We start from the raw sequence: 15,688 nt of genomic DNA on the forward strand, positions 1-15,688 counted from the left end.
GTGAAACGTGTGCTTGAGGGGGATGGTGGATGGCTGTCTGGTGTGTGATAGGGATTTATCTGTGCCCCCACCAATCCCCCATTCTCAACAACCCCCCCACCCCTTTGTCTGGATGGTGGAGTACTCCCGTGAGAGCCGTGGTGGACACACAGGAATCCTCAGGCAACATTTCCAGAGATTCTCCCACATCTTTTACGCAAGAGTCTGGATGTGCAAAATCTGCAGCCAACATGCTGCCATAAAAACTTTGCTTGTAATGTGTAACATTCACACATTATGATGACAACTAAGACTAGTGATTCCGGTTTTACATTGTCCAGAATACGTTTTTATGTTCCTCTTGGTGAATTTCAGTCATCTGATTCTCTACATGGAGTGTCCCAAGGTTCCATTCTGGGGCCTTTATATTTTTTTACTTCACTATATTTTTATAGTTTCATATGCATCTGTGGAGGAAGTTACTTATGCTTGTGGTAAAAAATAAAAAATAAAAATCAGAAGTGGCGCGCATGTTCCTTGAGTGACTTGCAAGTCCCATCTTTAAATAAATTCACATTTTTGTCTTTATTGTAGACCACATCCTCTTTCTATCGTAACCCTGCATGCTCCTTAACTCATTTGCTCCAAAATATGTATAAATGCGTTCTATTGTACGTTTTGAGTGTCCCAAAGACATGTTTATCCATTTTTTTAATGCTTGAGCATACAGAAGGCTTTGATGCTGCCTCTCAACGGCAGTGAAGGGGTGAAAAAAAATGCCAGTAAAAAGAAAAACGGCCAGCAGGTGGCAGCAGATTAGAAGAGATCAACCAGGGCCATGTTGAAAACAAGCAGTTTCCCCATAATTCCAAACAGATTTGTGAATAATGATGAAACTTAGCTATATTCTAATGCTAATTACTGCAAAACGGAAACCCCAATATTAGATTTGGCAGTCATCTTTTGTTGAATTACAGGTATAATATTTTAATTATAAAAAATACACGCAAGTTTCCTCCTCTAAACATCATTAGTCATATAATTTATACATTTAAGTCAAGTTGTAAAATGTCTGAAGTCCTCTTGTTTATGTTTAACACATTTAAAACAACATAAATCATGCTGTTTCTACTAAGTACTGTCTCAAGCGTTCTCCGATTTTGATGCTGTAAAATGTATCGGATCGTATGCCGAGAAACATTTCCTAGGAGTAAGAATATGGCAGGTCTCGCGGCTTCAGAAGTCCTGGCCTATCGGCTGTCCAGTAATATATACAGATCAGTGCATTCACATGAAAGAACCCGGATGGGGTGCATGGCACACGTCCATTGATACATATGAAATTGTGAATATGGTTAACTCATTTGCTCCCAATAACGTGTAAATACCTTTTTTTATGTTTAAGTCTCCCAAAGACGTATTTATACGTTTTTTTTTGTTTTTGTTTTTTTATGCTAGAGCATACAGAAGGCTTTGATGCAGCCTCTCAACTGCAAAGAACGGTTGCAGAAATTGTAGTTATTACACAAACGGCCAGCAGGTGGCAGCAGAGTATGAGATCAACCAGAGCCATGTAGAAAAAAAGCTAAATTACTTACAATTTTGAATAGATTTATGAAAACTGATGAAACTTGGCTCTCTTCTAATGCTAATTGCTGCAAAACGGAAACAGATAGAAACATACTTTTCTTCCTGATGAAAGAAGAGACTTTAATCTTTCTTTTGATATGTTCCATGCTTTTATAGCAATAGAACAATATTCTGTGGGCCTTGCAAAATCAGTCAAAATCCAGTAAAACAGCCGGGAGTGAATGGGATTGTTTCTGTGAAAATGGCTGGGAGTGAAAGAGTTAAGTATTTTTCGAACGTGTACTTGTGTACATTGTGCATTTTTATGACCTGACGGTGTTGGCCGTAATACAATTTTTACAATACATTATAAAATGTTGTAAAGCGCTGAATGGTCTTGCTATATTATATTATATTATATTATATTATCCATCCATCCATTTTCTTGACCGCTTATTCCTCACAAGGGTCGCGGGGGCTGCTGGCGCCTATCTCAGCTGGCTCTGGGCAGTAGGCGGGGGACACCCTGGACTGGTTGCCAACCAATCGCAGGGCACACGGAGACGAACAACCATCCACACTCACACGCACACCTAGGGACAATTCGGAGCGCCCAATTAACCTGCCATGCATGTCTTTGGAATGTGGGAGGAGACCGGAGTACCCGGAGAAGACCCACGCGGGCACGGGGAGAACATGCAAACTCCACCCAGGAAGGTCCGAGCCTGGACTCGAACCGGAGACTATATTATATTATATTATATTATATTATATTATATTATATTATATTATATTATATTATATTATATTATATTATATTATATTATATTATATTATATTATCCTGGATTGGCTGGCAACCCGTTCAGTGTGTACCTCGCCTACTGCCCGAAGCCGGCTGGGATAGGCTCCAACACCCTCGCGACCCTTGTGAGGACAAGCGGCTAAGAAAATGGATGGATGGATGGATATATATATATATATGATATGATATGATATGATATGATATGATATGATATGATATGATATGATATGATATGATATGATATGATATGATATGATATGATAGATATGATATGATATGATATGATATGATGCGATATGATATGATATGATATGATATGATATGATATGATATGATATGATATGATATGATATGATATGATATGATATTAACCAGTTTTATAGCTGGTGTGTTTTATATTGGTCAACCCTGTTATTTTAAAATGTGCTTACAAAATAAATTTGGATTGGATTAGATTGTAAAACTATGTTAGATCACCGTTATTCTGCAGTTATTCCCTAAAATCACAAACTCAAATATGACTTCCTTTGACACACATCCTAAAGTTTGTTTTTTTTCTTCCAGATTTTTATCAACAATGAGTGGCAGGACTCTGTCAGCGGGAAGGTTTTTCCAGCTTTCAACCCAGCGACTGGGGAGCAGATCTGCGATGTCCAAGAAGCCGATAAGGTTATTCTTTTTTTTATTAATTTTGTTCGTTATTTGAATCCAGTCACATCAGTGGCGAGTTTTTTATAATTCAAAAGTGAAATCATAAATTTTTTCCCCCTCCATTCCAATCCCAGGCCGATGTTGATAAAGCAGTGCAGGCAGCTCGTCTGGCCTTTTCATTGGGGTCTATGTGGCGAAGGATGGACGCGTCCGAGCGGGGACGACTGCTTGCCAAGCTGGCTGATCTGGTGGAGAGGGACAGCATCTACCTGGCTGTAAGGGAACTTTTAATTGATCCATTTCATCAAAAATAAATTATGGTCTGCATACTACGGCAAAATGAAACTACAGTTGTTTCAATATTCTTGGCCCACTGTCTGTTTATCTTTAAGATGTTTTTCTTGTTATTAAGCACTTTATCATGCCTGCTAAAAAGCATTTTTGACTTACTTCTGTGTCAAGCAAAAACAAATAAAATGTCTTGGCCCTGTAGGGAAACATATAACTGTAACTTAGAGGCTGTATTTGAAATGTCGTATTATCTTAGCTTCACATTTCAGCCAGGCGTGAGTGCAAAGACCGGAGCAGTATGGACATATGTGAGGAGCACAAGGTTATGCAACATATTTCTCAAATGGCCCCATCCTCCCTCCGTCTCTCCTCAGACTATTGAGTCACTCAACAGTGGGAAGCCTTTTCTGCCCACTCTGTTTGTGGACCTTCAAGGGACCATTAAGACCTTGCGATACTTTGCTGGATACGCAGACAAGATCCACGGCACTTCCATTCCAATGGGTAAGGACAAAGTGGACCTATGACTTTTTTTTTTTTTCAATGATTCAATGCACCATAAACGATGATACCACCATGAAACTAATCAGTTATCATATCCCGAGTCCCCAAACTGTGTGAGATTACTATGAGAACAAGATATAAGTGCCATCTAGGTGTGTTTTGGCATTTAACAACAGTAAAAGTAGTAGGAAAAATTACATTTAAAGTTGATTCGATCCCACTGGGACAACTTTGAGATTTATAACACACATTACACAGTTCACAGTTTCATTTGGAATGTGCTCAAATCTTGTGTTTATACAGCATTTACATTGTCAACAGGTGAAGAAAATTGTACCTTGTTCTGTTTGAGCTGATGACATACATGGTTTGTCACAACAGTTCCGGGACTAGTGTCCCAAAAGATATATTTCAAATACAAACTCAACTTTTTTCCGCCTTCAAAGTATTTTGGTTTTTCAAATGTAATTTCTGTGACACCAGGCCCGGAACTTTTTCTAACACTTCTTGTATTTAATAATTGACCAAGTTCCCTACTATGTAGGGAGAGCAATAATTCCCAACCATTGAAAGATCAACAGGGTTGCAGCTGGAAATTATCCAATTGTAATTATTTTTTTCCTGAAAATTATTATTCATTAGTTAGAAAAACTATCGTCCAGTTATCTATGCCTGCAGCAGGTGACAGACAGATAATTAATGCTCTTCTACTGAATTGCAGAAGGTACATAGACATTAAACCTGTGTATCCACTAATTGCCATTCATGAGTGTTTTGTGATACGAGCCATCATACAGCCAATTTTTTTGCTTTGACTTTTGAACTTGGCTTTTTAACTCTTTTACTGCCACACGTTATATTAAAAAAAAAAAAAAAAAAAAACTTTGATCTGACAAAGGCTTTGATCATTCACAAAAAGAGATACATTGCTTCCATCTGCTGGCCATAGTTAGAGTGTTTTTGATTCTACAACCCACTGACCGGATAGCGCTGCACTTAGATGTTACACTGAGAAAAAAAAATAAAATAAAAAACGTAGTGGATGTCATTTAACGTTTATGACGACATACATCGTGATTTTATTGATCGTTATTAAACGTTTTTGGCGGTAAAAGAGTTATTTCCACACCTATTTCAGGTTTACTGTCAAAATAAATATAAAACAAAGAAATGTACACATTATGCATTTAAAGCAATCACATAGCTTAGCCTTGAGTCCACTACTTTAGTGCTAATGCTAGTTAGCATCTATGTTTTAGTGCTATAACCCAGGAGACCAAGAAATAATGTTTCAGACCCAAACGTAATTTTTGTTGGGAAGTCTCTTCTGTGAGTGAAAATTAATTTGTGCCCAAATTCCTTTTGTTCGAATGTCAGTTAATGTTTCCTGTGAGAAGCGAGGAGAAGGAAAATAGCGCCGACTCGTCTCTCTCAAACTGGAGAAGGCGGAGCTTCATTACATCTCTGCAGTGTTAATCAACTCTTTAAAATAGCACCTGCTTTACACTCAGTTTAAAGGGGAAGTCAACGTGAAACATTTGTTGACATATATGTGACCTCACTTAGTCCAAACGTGACATTGTGATTAATATTACATTTGTGGAATGTGAGTTATGAAGCAAAATCCATCCGTTTTTATCCTTCTCAGGGGGGCAGCCATTTTGCCACTTGCTGTCGACTGAAGATGACATCACAGTTGCTCAGTGCTCAGGCAATGATCAATCACAGCTCACCTGTTTTCTGAAGATGAGCTGTGATTTGTTGTTACCTGAGACCTGAGCAACTGTGATTCACTCGACAGCAAGTGGCAAAATGGCCACCTTCTGATACTGATAAATACTGAGGGATTTTACTAACTCATATTCCACATATTCCATGCATACTAACCAGAATACCATATTTAGACTAGTGGGGCTGCATGGAATATATTATTGTCAATAAATATTTTTTTGGGTTGACTTCCCCTTTTAACTAAAAATATTAAAATTACACTTCAGGAATTAAAATCTCCCAAATTTAACATTGTTCAATTTTTTGCTGTGATATGTATTGGCATGAATGAGATTATTTTCCAAAATCATTCAGCCCTTAAAGTAAGCTATTTAAGTAGGAATCAATGCAAAGACTAACATTTATTGTCCTGAGGAGGCTGCCGTAAGTGTTGCCCCTCACATGCCGATGAATGGGATGAGTCCGGGGGTGTAAAATGGGGGGGGGAAGAATAAGAAAGGACATGGGAAACCTGCCGATACCGCCGTATTGTCTCTCTCAAAGCTTCTCTTGTACTCGGCTGCCAAACCAACCAGAGTGAGCGCTTTCCCAGGGCTTTAGTTGAATCTTTATTCCTCTCGTAGACTTCCAGAGAAAACAGACGAGGCAATTCCTGCTGCCGAAATGATCCAAGTGCTCGTATTTGGACATCTGTCGGCACGAGGAGCCGGACGCAACCATCAACAAAGCGTACCGAGGCGTTTACTAACGCTACGTTTGATCAACACGGACAGTGTGAAACGAATGGGCGTCGTCCTTAAATTCAACACATTTGTCGGTACAGTTTACACTCTAATCTTCCGAAATGAAGTCAAGCAACCAGCACACGTCCAATTGCTTATTCCCCAAACAACAACAGCAGGTTTTGGGTTGTCTCCCGCTATTTTCCCATGATTTCAACCATGCTCAGCATTGATCATTCCTGTCCAAATGTATATTGAGGCAAGGTGTCAGCTGAGGGCTGTTTTACAACATTTATACACACATTTCCCAAAATCAATTGTTTTCCGAGAGTGGCACACCCTCAAGTCATGCAAGAGGAATGAGAAACCCTTTCCAGCATGACACCATGTCCGTGACCTTAAAACAATTACACACATGCCTTGTAATCTCTCACAGGGGTAAGAGGAAGCGGGAGTGCTGTGGGTGGGTGGATTCGCTTACGAACGAGCGTGAAGGGGGCAACGCAGGCTGACCGTTTTCACATGTTGCACTCATTGAAAACAAAGCCAGAGTTGAATCAACTTGTTTTCTCCTTGTGTGTGCACGTGTTCCTCCCCAGATGGAGAATATCTGACGTTCACCAGATATGAGCCCATTGGAGTTTGTGGACAAATTATCCCCGTGAGTATAACAATGTGTAAATGGACAAATGCACTCTTAAGCAAGTTAGGGGCCTATTCACTAAAGGTTTGCGTCGCCTTTGCACCGCGCTAACCGGCAAAAATGGAGCATTTAGGGAGCACCTAATTCATTAAACACGCGCAGATGGGGAAATCCGTCACTAAGTGCTCTGCCGAACAGATTGCGTCACGGTGCGCCGGTGTTATTTGCGCGTATGTAAATGATGTAATTTGCATACATTTGACGCAAAATATGCCCACCCCAATGCAAATGAGACTCATTGATATGCAGCGTCTAATTCACTAACGCCGGCGCAAATAGCAACACCTCGTTTGCGTGACGCAAATAACGTTTTTGGAAAGCATGTATTAACCTGACGCACCTCGATCTCCGGCAGTGCATGCCATTTGCCGCACAACATGCGCGGCTGATCACGCAGAGAGGAGAGAAAGAGAGAGAGAAAAAGAGAGCAAGGGGGAAATATTTCCGTGTTAGTTTAAGACATCGCGTAACCCGGGCTGATCGGCAATAGCGGGGAGGCATTTTACGATCATTTTTACGTGCCAGATGCATACTGTACGGCCATGCCAACCTCTGAAAAAATATTTTTGAAACACGATCGCAGCAATAATTTGTACTTTATGAATGAATGACGTCGTTGTCGTCCTCTCTGCTTAATGGCGCTCTAAACACTTACTCTCGGTCCAACCTCGCTTTCTGATAATGTCATCTTTCTCGCAACTGTTACTATAACAACCATGTTGTTGGCGCAAATCCATTGCCATGTGTGGTAAATCAGGTGCAAATTTGCTCCAAGCTGTCAGTTTTGTGGGCATGTTTGCGCCGGTATATGATTAGAGCAATATCCTTAGTGAATAGGTTGGTAACTGGGCGCAGACTGCGGGTGCAGTTGTGGTGCAATATTTCGCGCTATTACCGGACGCAGTGCATTCTTAGTGAATATGCCCCTTAGAGTGGTGACTTGAGATGCGAGTGACGCGATATGGGAGTTTTTCGCGATAGGAGCAGGCTCATTTGCCTTGACTTGCAAGTTGCAAGTCCAAACTTGACTTAATTCAACTTGCTTCAGAAGAAGCAGCAGTTTAGCAAATATTGACCAAAAAAGTGGCTTCAGGCTTTTTGTTTGATGTCAAATTAAAACAAGCTCACTTAGCCTAAGGCTAACAAACAATACAAATCGTAACGTTTGAAATCAATAGTCATGGTTTTAGAGACAATGGCTATTTGTAGACAGATAATATAGCAATACTGACAGGAATATATTCTTTATCCTCTATGGAAAATGACATATTAGTGTATCTTACTGAGTCACATATAGTTGTAGTAGAAGAAAAAGTCATTTTTGTGTGAAAGACTGTATTATGCTGCCTTTAGGTTTGAAAAAGCAGCAGAATGAATTGAATCATTTACCTTCAATTTAATTATGGAGGTGTAATGGTTTGTTTTAACAATGATTCGATTGGTATCTTGAATCATGGTTGCCGATTCGACGATATCGGTTCATTTAGAATAATCTGACCGGGAAACAATTCAGTGGCTATAAATCGGACTTCAATAGCATTTTAGCCAAATATGACTGTGTAAAAAATACCTTTTACTCGTCACTGCAGGTGACATTTCCAAAGGGCATCAGTTCAAATTAACAATGCATCAAATGAACAAACAATAAACAACAATGAATGACGAATGCATGCAGACTTTATTTGAATAAAGTGCAACTAACAGGATTTGCGGTTGGATAACAGTAACTGTACCTGCTACTTCTGATGCTGTTTTTTAACAGAATAATTTAATAACATTGAAATTAAATATTTAAAAAACGAAGTGTGCACAATATTTCTTGAGGCTAAATGAGCAGTGGTTGAATGGATACTTGATACCTTGAACCTGATACTTCTCCACATTATAATAAACAACCAGAAGAATACTACTCAAACAAAAGATCCAGTGTAACCAAGTATTTGTCAAGAATGCATTTTTTTTCTTTTCAGTTCGAGTCAGGCGTCTTCACGTGTTCACCACAATGCAGCATTTTTTTGCACTTGACTATGTTTCGACAGAGTGCAAGTGAGAGTAAATGACTTAGACTATGTGCTTGACTTGCGAGCACCCAGTGCCTCTTTCAAATGCATGATGTCGTTTTTTCTGCATGTGTGTCACGCATAGTGGAACTTCCCTCTGTTGATGGCGGCATGGAAGCTGGGGCCGGCGCTGGCATGTGGAAACACGGTCGTCCTCAAACCTGCTGAGCAGACGCCGCTCACTTCCCTCTACATGGCGGCTCTCGTCAAGGAGGTAACACGCCCGATTCAGCGCAATTCGGACCATGGCAGGGAATTCAAAATCTACAATCTTAAAAAAAAACAGTTGGGTCAAAAAATAACCCAATTTGCATAAAAAATGGACCGATCAACTACTTGGATCACTTTGGTCAAACTTTTCTGGGTTATTTTGCACAAAACAACCCCCCAAAATTGGGTTGCTACAAATCAACCCCAAAACTGGGTTGTTTTGCATGAAATAACCACCCAAAATGGGTCTGTTTGTAAAAAAAATAAAATTAAATTAAAAATACAAAAATAAAAAATTGCGATTTTTTTTGTTTAACCCAACTGTATAAACAAAAAGTATAAACAAACAAACTTTTTTTGTGGGTTTTTCATTTTGCCCCAACTTTTTGGCTTACAGAACTAACCCAAAATGTTGGGCTGGCCCATTTTTGGCCCAATTTTTTGTTGTTGTTGTTTTTTTTTGTTTTAGAGAATGTAGGTAAACAATTAAATGAAATAACACACAAAACAACCCAATAACAAAAATTGGGTTGGTTTGTGGATTAAATATAAAAAGTAACCCACAAAACAACCAAATTTTTGGTGTTGTTTTGAGGATTATTCATTTTGACCCAGGTTTTACCCCAAAATGTTGTGTCGGTCCCTTTTTGACCCAAGTGTTTTTAGAATGTTGGCCTGTATTAAATATTTTAGAATCGATTATTAAATTAAATTAAATTCAAAATTGTCATTAATTTCATGCAATTTTAAGGAAACATATTATATCGAAATACAGCATATATACATTATACATACATATATATATACATTATCTTGACATAAAATTGCCTACCGGTATAGAGTCTATATTGTAACAGCAGAGAATACAGAATGAGAATGCAGAAACATCTGCATTCTCATATCCATCCATCCATCCATCCATCCATCCATCCATCCATCCATCCATCCATCCATCCATCTTCTTGACCGCTTATTCTTCACAAGGGACGCGGGGGATGCTGGAGCCAATCTCAGCTGGCTTTGGGCAGTAAGCGGGGTACACCCTGAACTGGTTGCCAATCGCAGCATTCTCATATCATACAATGATATACATAATGATAATGACATTGATCATATCATAAATCATTGGTTTTATTTCATTCCCTCACCCAATGGGAATTGATAAGGAATCAGATTGAGAAGCAGTATCCATCATAAAACCAGAATGGCCATTCTTATCAATTTGGGAATTTATTTGGGAATTTTGATATGAACAAATCTTGTGATTGGCTGGCAACCAGTCCAGGGTGTACCCTGCCTCCTGCCCAGAGCCAGCTGAGATAGGCTCCAGCAACCCTGGTGAGGAATAAGCTGTCAAGAAAATGGATGGATGGATGGATGGATGGATGGATGGATGATGTGAACAAATTTGCGTGGCGATCCAACTAAGGTAGCGACAGACAAAGTGGTAAAGCTCGGAAATAGAATCAAGCAAAGTGGGAAAAGGAACAAGTAAATGTCATCCATGACGTGCCTGACATCAGGATTAGCGTGTTCACTTGTGTACAGATCACAAGTATGGTGATGAGATTAGAACAATATTATCCTGGTTTATCTCATCCTGCAAATCTGGAGACTGTCTGTCTGTGTCCTTCCTCTCGTTTGACGTTTTCTGCTGGTAGGGAGGTTGGGTTGGTCCGGATTCTCCCGCACTGCCTGTGGTTTTACTTGGCTCTGCTGTCATCTCCGCTAAGGCTTGTTTCCTCTCATATTGTTTTGACAGGCCGGCTTTCCACCGGGAGTCGTCAATATTTTGCCGGGATTCGGGCCAACGGCGGGAGCGGCGATCGCTTCGCACATGGGCATCGACAAAGTGGCGTTCACAGGCTCGACAGAGGTACGTTTGGATGTGGAAATCCAGCTAATGGTGACACAGTGACCAACATGTGCAACGCAGGGGAGCATGCTGGCTAATTGGAAGACATTGTGCCTGCATTGGAGCCTACATGACAAACAAATGGAGTCTTATATAAACGGCGAGCCCTGTCATTATTCCTTTTGGCAGCCATCTCTGATTTTATCTTGCACATGTGCACATATTTGCTCTGTCAAGAGTATACAAACACATCTGTCTTAAACACTGGTCCTCCTCTGTTAACCCTCCACATGACATCCACGCACTATTGTAGCTTACATGACAGGGAAACTGTTCACAGCAAGTTAAATGATCAAGTATGCCAGTTAGCGGATGGATCCAACTGCATTCTTTGGCAACTCAACAGATTCCTCTCCTGCAGATCATTAATACATATCTGACATCTCCAACTGTGTGCTAACCTCGATGATAAAAGCCTTTACGGTAAACCAAAAGCAGAGTGAATGTTTGAATGTTGCCAGCCTGAATTACACAAGACCTTTTTGTCAAATGAGCCATGACCTGTTTGGATTATACAGTCTATACGGTCTGTTTTGACTCTAAGGGTACGCACAGGTATGCGCTGTTAGCTGCCCTATGATAAGCCCCCACATCAAGATCACAAGGAGCAAAAAGCCGCAGTTACAAAAGCAGAAACATACCTTAAATCTTCAATAAAACCTGTCTTCACCGAGCACTATACTTCAGTGCCCAGTATTTCAAAACTCAATTATTTTTTAACTGACCATTATCTTTAACCAATTGTTAAAGTTAGTACACCTAAGGACCACCAATCAGTTTTTAAGTGTGGTTAACGCTCAAGAGCTGCGTTCATGATGCTAGTTCAGCGCAGGAAAGAGAAAGTCTATCACGTGCGTGACTTTGACATTGGTGATTATTTTGATGAATGAGTTACGCATCCACAACCCCTTCGGGAGGGCATCGATTGTTTACCTGTGCAATCTACTGGAAGGTGAACTGCAGGAAACGACAGAGGGCACAAATGTACAGATTGCTGGAGATACTGTAGGTTGATAAGAGCAGCGTGTCGAGGATTGTTAGGAATGTGACAGATGCCTTGGTGAGAAGGCAAATCGATTTTATTTCATGACTCTTAATCGACGACTTTGACAAAACGAAGGTGAGTTCTTCAAGCTAGGTGTTTTTTCCCAAGCTACACGGGTGTATCGATGGAACCCATATTCATATATAAGCCTTTGGGGTTCAATTCTGGACTCCAGCCTTTGTCTGTGGGGTTTCGTTAGGCAGCTCTCAACAGTTGTGAACTTGTGAATGTGCATGTGAATCTTGTTTGTATCCCACCTCTTGCCCAAAGTCCGCCAGGATGGATGGGAAAACTAAGGGCCAAATCCATGTCCAACAGTTCTACAGAAAGAGACATTAATGAAAAGATGTTGTTTCCCCTCTCATGCAATCTTGCATCAAGGCACCTACACGTACTAAGACAAACAGATTTTTCTTTTTTAATCATCTCATCTTGATTGAACATTTCCCTTGTGAGTGGCCAGCGTGTTTTTTTCCCCCCTCCAAGTTTTCCTGTTGTTTCGTGTGATCTGGAGTCAATTAGTGCAGAAAAGAGCCAGTGCTGTCAGAAGCTGCCCATGCCCAGACAGTGAGTCACCGCAAAAGTAGTAGCGGGATATCGCAGGGAGAGGAGCATCTCCTCGCCGAGTGCAGTTTGGTGCTGTGCCGTGTGTGGCTGCAGGTGGATTCGGGTTGGACTCCCCTGCGGCGACTCACGTGACGCTGTGACTCCATGTGGGAGAGTCTGGCAGCTCAGCATGCTGTGTTTACCTCTCATTGCGGACACGCTAGCATCTCCTTAGTCAGGCACTACGCTAATCAAAGACACATGAATCCAAGGCAAATTTGTGCTGTCTGATTAAACTTGTGGTGCAGCGCCAACAACACACACCTGACTGTTGAGGAACTGTACTGAGATCAATCAATCAATCTTTTGTTTACAGAGGTGGTTTTCTTAGATAAAATATCTGTTTGCTTTTATTTCACTTGCCAGAGGAAATACACGCTGACATGTTCGAAGGACAATAAATCTGCCTTTACAAAGACAATAATGCGCTTTCCCTCAAGCGTCTCTTTTATGTGGAATCACAAACCGACACACCAAGTGAGGAAGTGACAAATTGGTCGAGCCCGTTGTCCGCTTGCTAGTTCACTACCTTGCAAATGTAATAAACAATTAACTTTTCCTAAAGCGCCTTTGTTGTGTGGACCCATTCGTGGCACACATAACGAGATAGTGGTGAAATGGAAGGTCCAGTTGACAGTGCGCTGGCTAGCTAGCAAGCTAGCTAGAGAAAAATGTAGCTTAAATGAAAAAGAACTCATCAAATTTCGGGGAGATGCATTTTTTTCTGAGTTGTAGGCTAGCTAGGCTGCTAGAAAGCTAACCGGCTGGTAGACCAACGGTCCCCACTGCTTCACTCCGTGTGCCATGCATAGATCCATACGACAGAAACACTGTGGTCCGAATAACACAAAATACATAACATTTCAGAGAATATACTTTTTTTTTTTTTTGGTTGGTTGTAGGAATAGCTTGCTAGCTAACTGAATACTGTAGTCGTAGAAAAGGGCCAAATTATTAGTACTTATTGTGCAATGCAAAGAGTAACACAATCTCAACAATTCAGTACTACTTTGTTCTCAAGTATTTATGTATGTTTTCAGCAATTATCATCAAACATAATATTTAGAAACAAATCTTTTTTCCCCCTTTTCCTTTACTTTCCTTTACTTGAATTAGATCCAACTGTGCAGGTACACCATATCTAAATACTTACAAAGTAAACTGATACATGAGCACTCACATCTCTCTTTTAGTGAACTGACAACCAGCCACCACACATTGTTTTCACGCTTCCTCCCTCCTCACAAATTTTCGTTACTACCTCCAAAACTTATAGTGTTGCTGCAAGACTGCACTACTGAAGGAATTTAAGGACTCCACTTGATTTAGTGAGCAGGCATTGGGCCTGCGTCACTATGAGTAAACTTATATATTGTGTTTCCCTTTAGGTTGGAAAACTGATCCAGGAAGCAGCTGGGAAGACTAACCTGAAAAGAGTGACGCTGGAGCTGGGAGGCAAGAATCCAAACATCATATTTGCAGATGCCGACTGTAAGTTTACGAGTGATGTTTTCCTCATTTGTGCATTGTAGGGCGAGTGTGAAGTGACAGTGGCTACTTCAATGAATTTTCAGATAAAATTCAGACATGGGGAATGGTAGAGTCAAAATCAACATCAAATGTTATGTCCTTGTAGAAAGTAACAACCCAAAATATGCTCCATTCCCTACCTTTCGTAACCCATGCGTTGTATTCCCTGGACCCTCAATTCATCGAAATATGCGCAAGGTGTGAGAACCCGAACATGGGCTGGTGTTGGATGGATGACTTTCAGATAGATTTGAAGTGGCTCACCAAACTGTGCGAGGCGAGGCGTTAAAATGCTTTCAACAGCCGCGAGAGGGACTCCCCGAGGTCTGTAAATCAGGAAAGTAGACCCAGACTCTGTCGGGTGCTTTGGCCGAGACCCATAAATCACGGAGGTCTGTTAACCCTTTGTGCGGAACAGCAGGGTCTTGTCTCTCATGTGTCATTCGCGGACAAGAATTTTGTACGCCTTGCAGACGTGAAGATTTCTGGTACATTAATTTTTCCATTTTTGTGGGCCTTGTTAAGGTGAAGAATGTTAATCAAGCTTCGGATGACCTTTAAATTGATGACCTGCTCCTTCCTCAGTGGATCTGGCTGTTGAACAGGCCCACCAGGGCGCGTTCTTTAACGCGGGCCAGTGTTGCACCGCAGGCTCGCGCATCTTCGTGGAGGAACCCATCTATGAGGAGTTTGTGCGCAGGAGCGTGGAGCGAGCCAAGAGGAGGACGATAGGCAGCCCGTTTGATCCCACCGCGGAGCAGGGTCCACAGGTGAGAGGGCAAACTTTTTTTTTGATTGGGGCTTGTATCTTTTTGGAAAATGACACTAACTCACCTTTGATTGTGTGTCTCTTCTCTTAACAGATCAGTCGGGAACATCAGAATCGCGTGCTGGAGTTCGTTCAGAGTGGCATCAGTGAAGGCGCCAAACTGGAGTGTGGAGGCAAAGCTCTGGGCGTGAAGGGCTTCTTCATTGAGCCCACTGTGTTCTCCAACGTGAGGGACGACATGCGCATTGCCAGAGAAGAGGTACAAACAGAAACCTTGTATGTCTAATGATGGTCAATTTCTTTTTTTTGGGGGGGGGGGGGCAAATCGATATTATTGTCTGTCTCCATCTGTGAAGTGTTAAAACTACACTTCTTCCCTTCCTCTGCGGGAGCTGTGCAGCATTATGTCACCTTAAGATTTAATTATTTATTTTTTTAGAAATGAGTGAAAATAGTTAGACACATTTGAGTAAGCCTTTTTTTCTTTAAATTGAAAATTGTACAGATTAATTTCCACCTATTACATGACTCAGTCAACATATGGGCTATGTATAGCTTGGGGACCACATGCGGCCCACCACAGTTTCTGGCCGGCCTCA

At 41.0% G+C, this 15,688-nt stretch overlaps 1 protein-coding gene across 1 annotated transcript in view; it reads left to right on the top strand.

Annotated features, from left to right (window-relative positions):
- Positions 1-15,688, top strand: part of aldh1a2 (aldehyde dehydrogenase 1 family, member A2) — a 36,181-nt gene that overhangs the window by 15,263 nt on the left and 5,230 nt on the right. The window contains exons 2-10 of the mRNA XM_077518538.1: positions 2,917-3,021; positions 3,138-3,278; positions 3,669-3,798; positions 6,851-6,912; positions 9,100-9,228; positions 10,987-11,100; positions 14,179-14,281; positions 14,906-15,090; positions 15,184-15,348. Of these exons, the coding sequence (XP_077374664.1) occupies positions 2,917-3,021; positions 3,138-3,278; positions 3,669-3,798; positions 6,851-6,912; positions 9,100-9,228; positions 10,987-11,100; positions 14,179-14,281; positions 14,906-15,090; positions 15,184-15,348 (1,134 nt within the window). The remainder of the gene's footprint in view (positions 1-2,916; positions 3,022-3,137; positions 3,279-3,668; positions 3,799-6,850; positions 6,913-9,099; positions 9,229-10,986; positions 11,101-14,178; positions 14,282-14,905; positions 15,091-15,183; positions 15,349-15,688) is intronic.

The sequence above is a fragment of the Festucalex cinctus genome, chromosome 4, assembly GCF_051991245.1.
Source record: "Festucalex cinctus isolate MCC-2025b chromosome 4, RoL_Fcin_1.0, whole genome shotgun sequence".
In the NCBI taxonomy this organism is placed as follows: domain Eukaryota; kingdom Metazoa; phylum Chordata; class Actinopteri; order Syngnathiformes; family Syngnathidae; genus Festucalex; species Festucalex cinctus.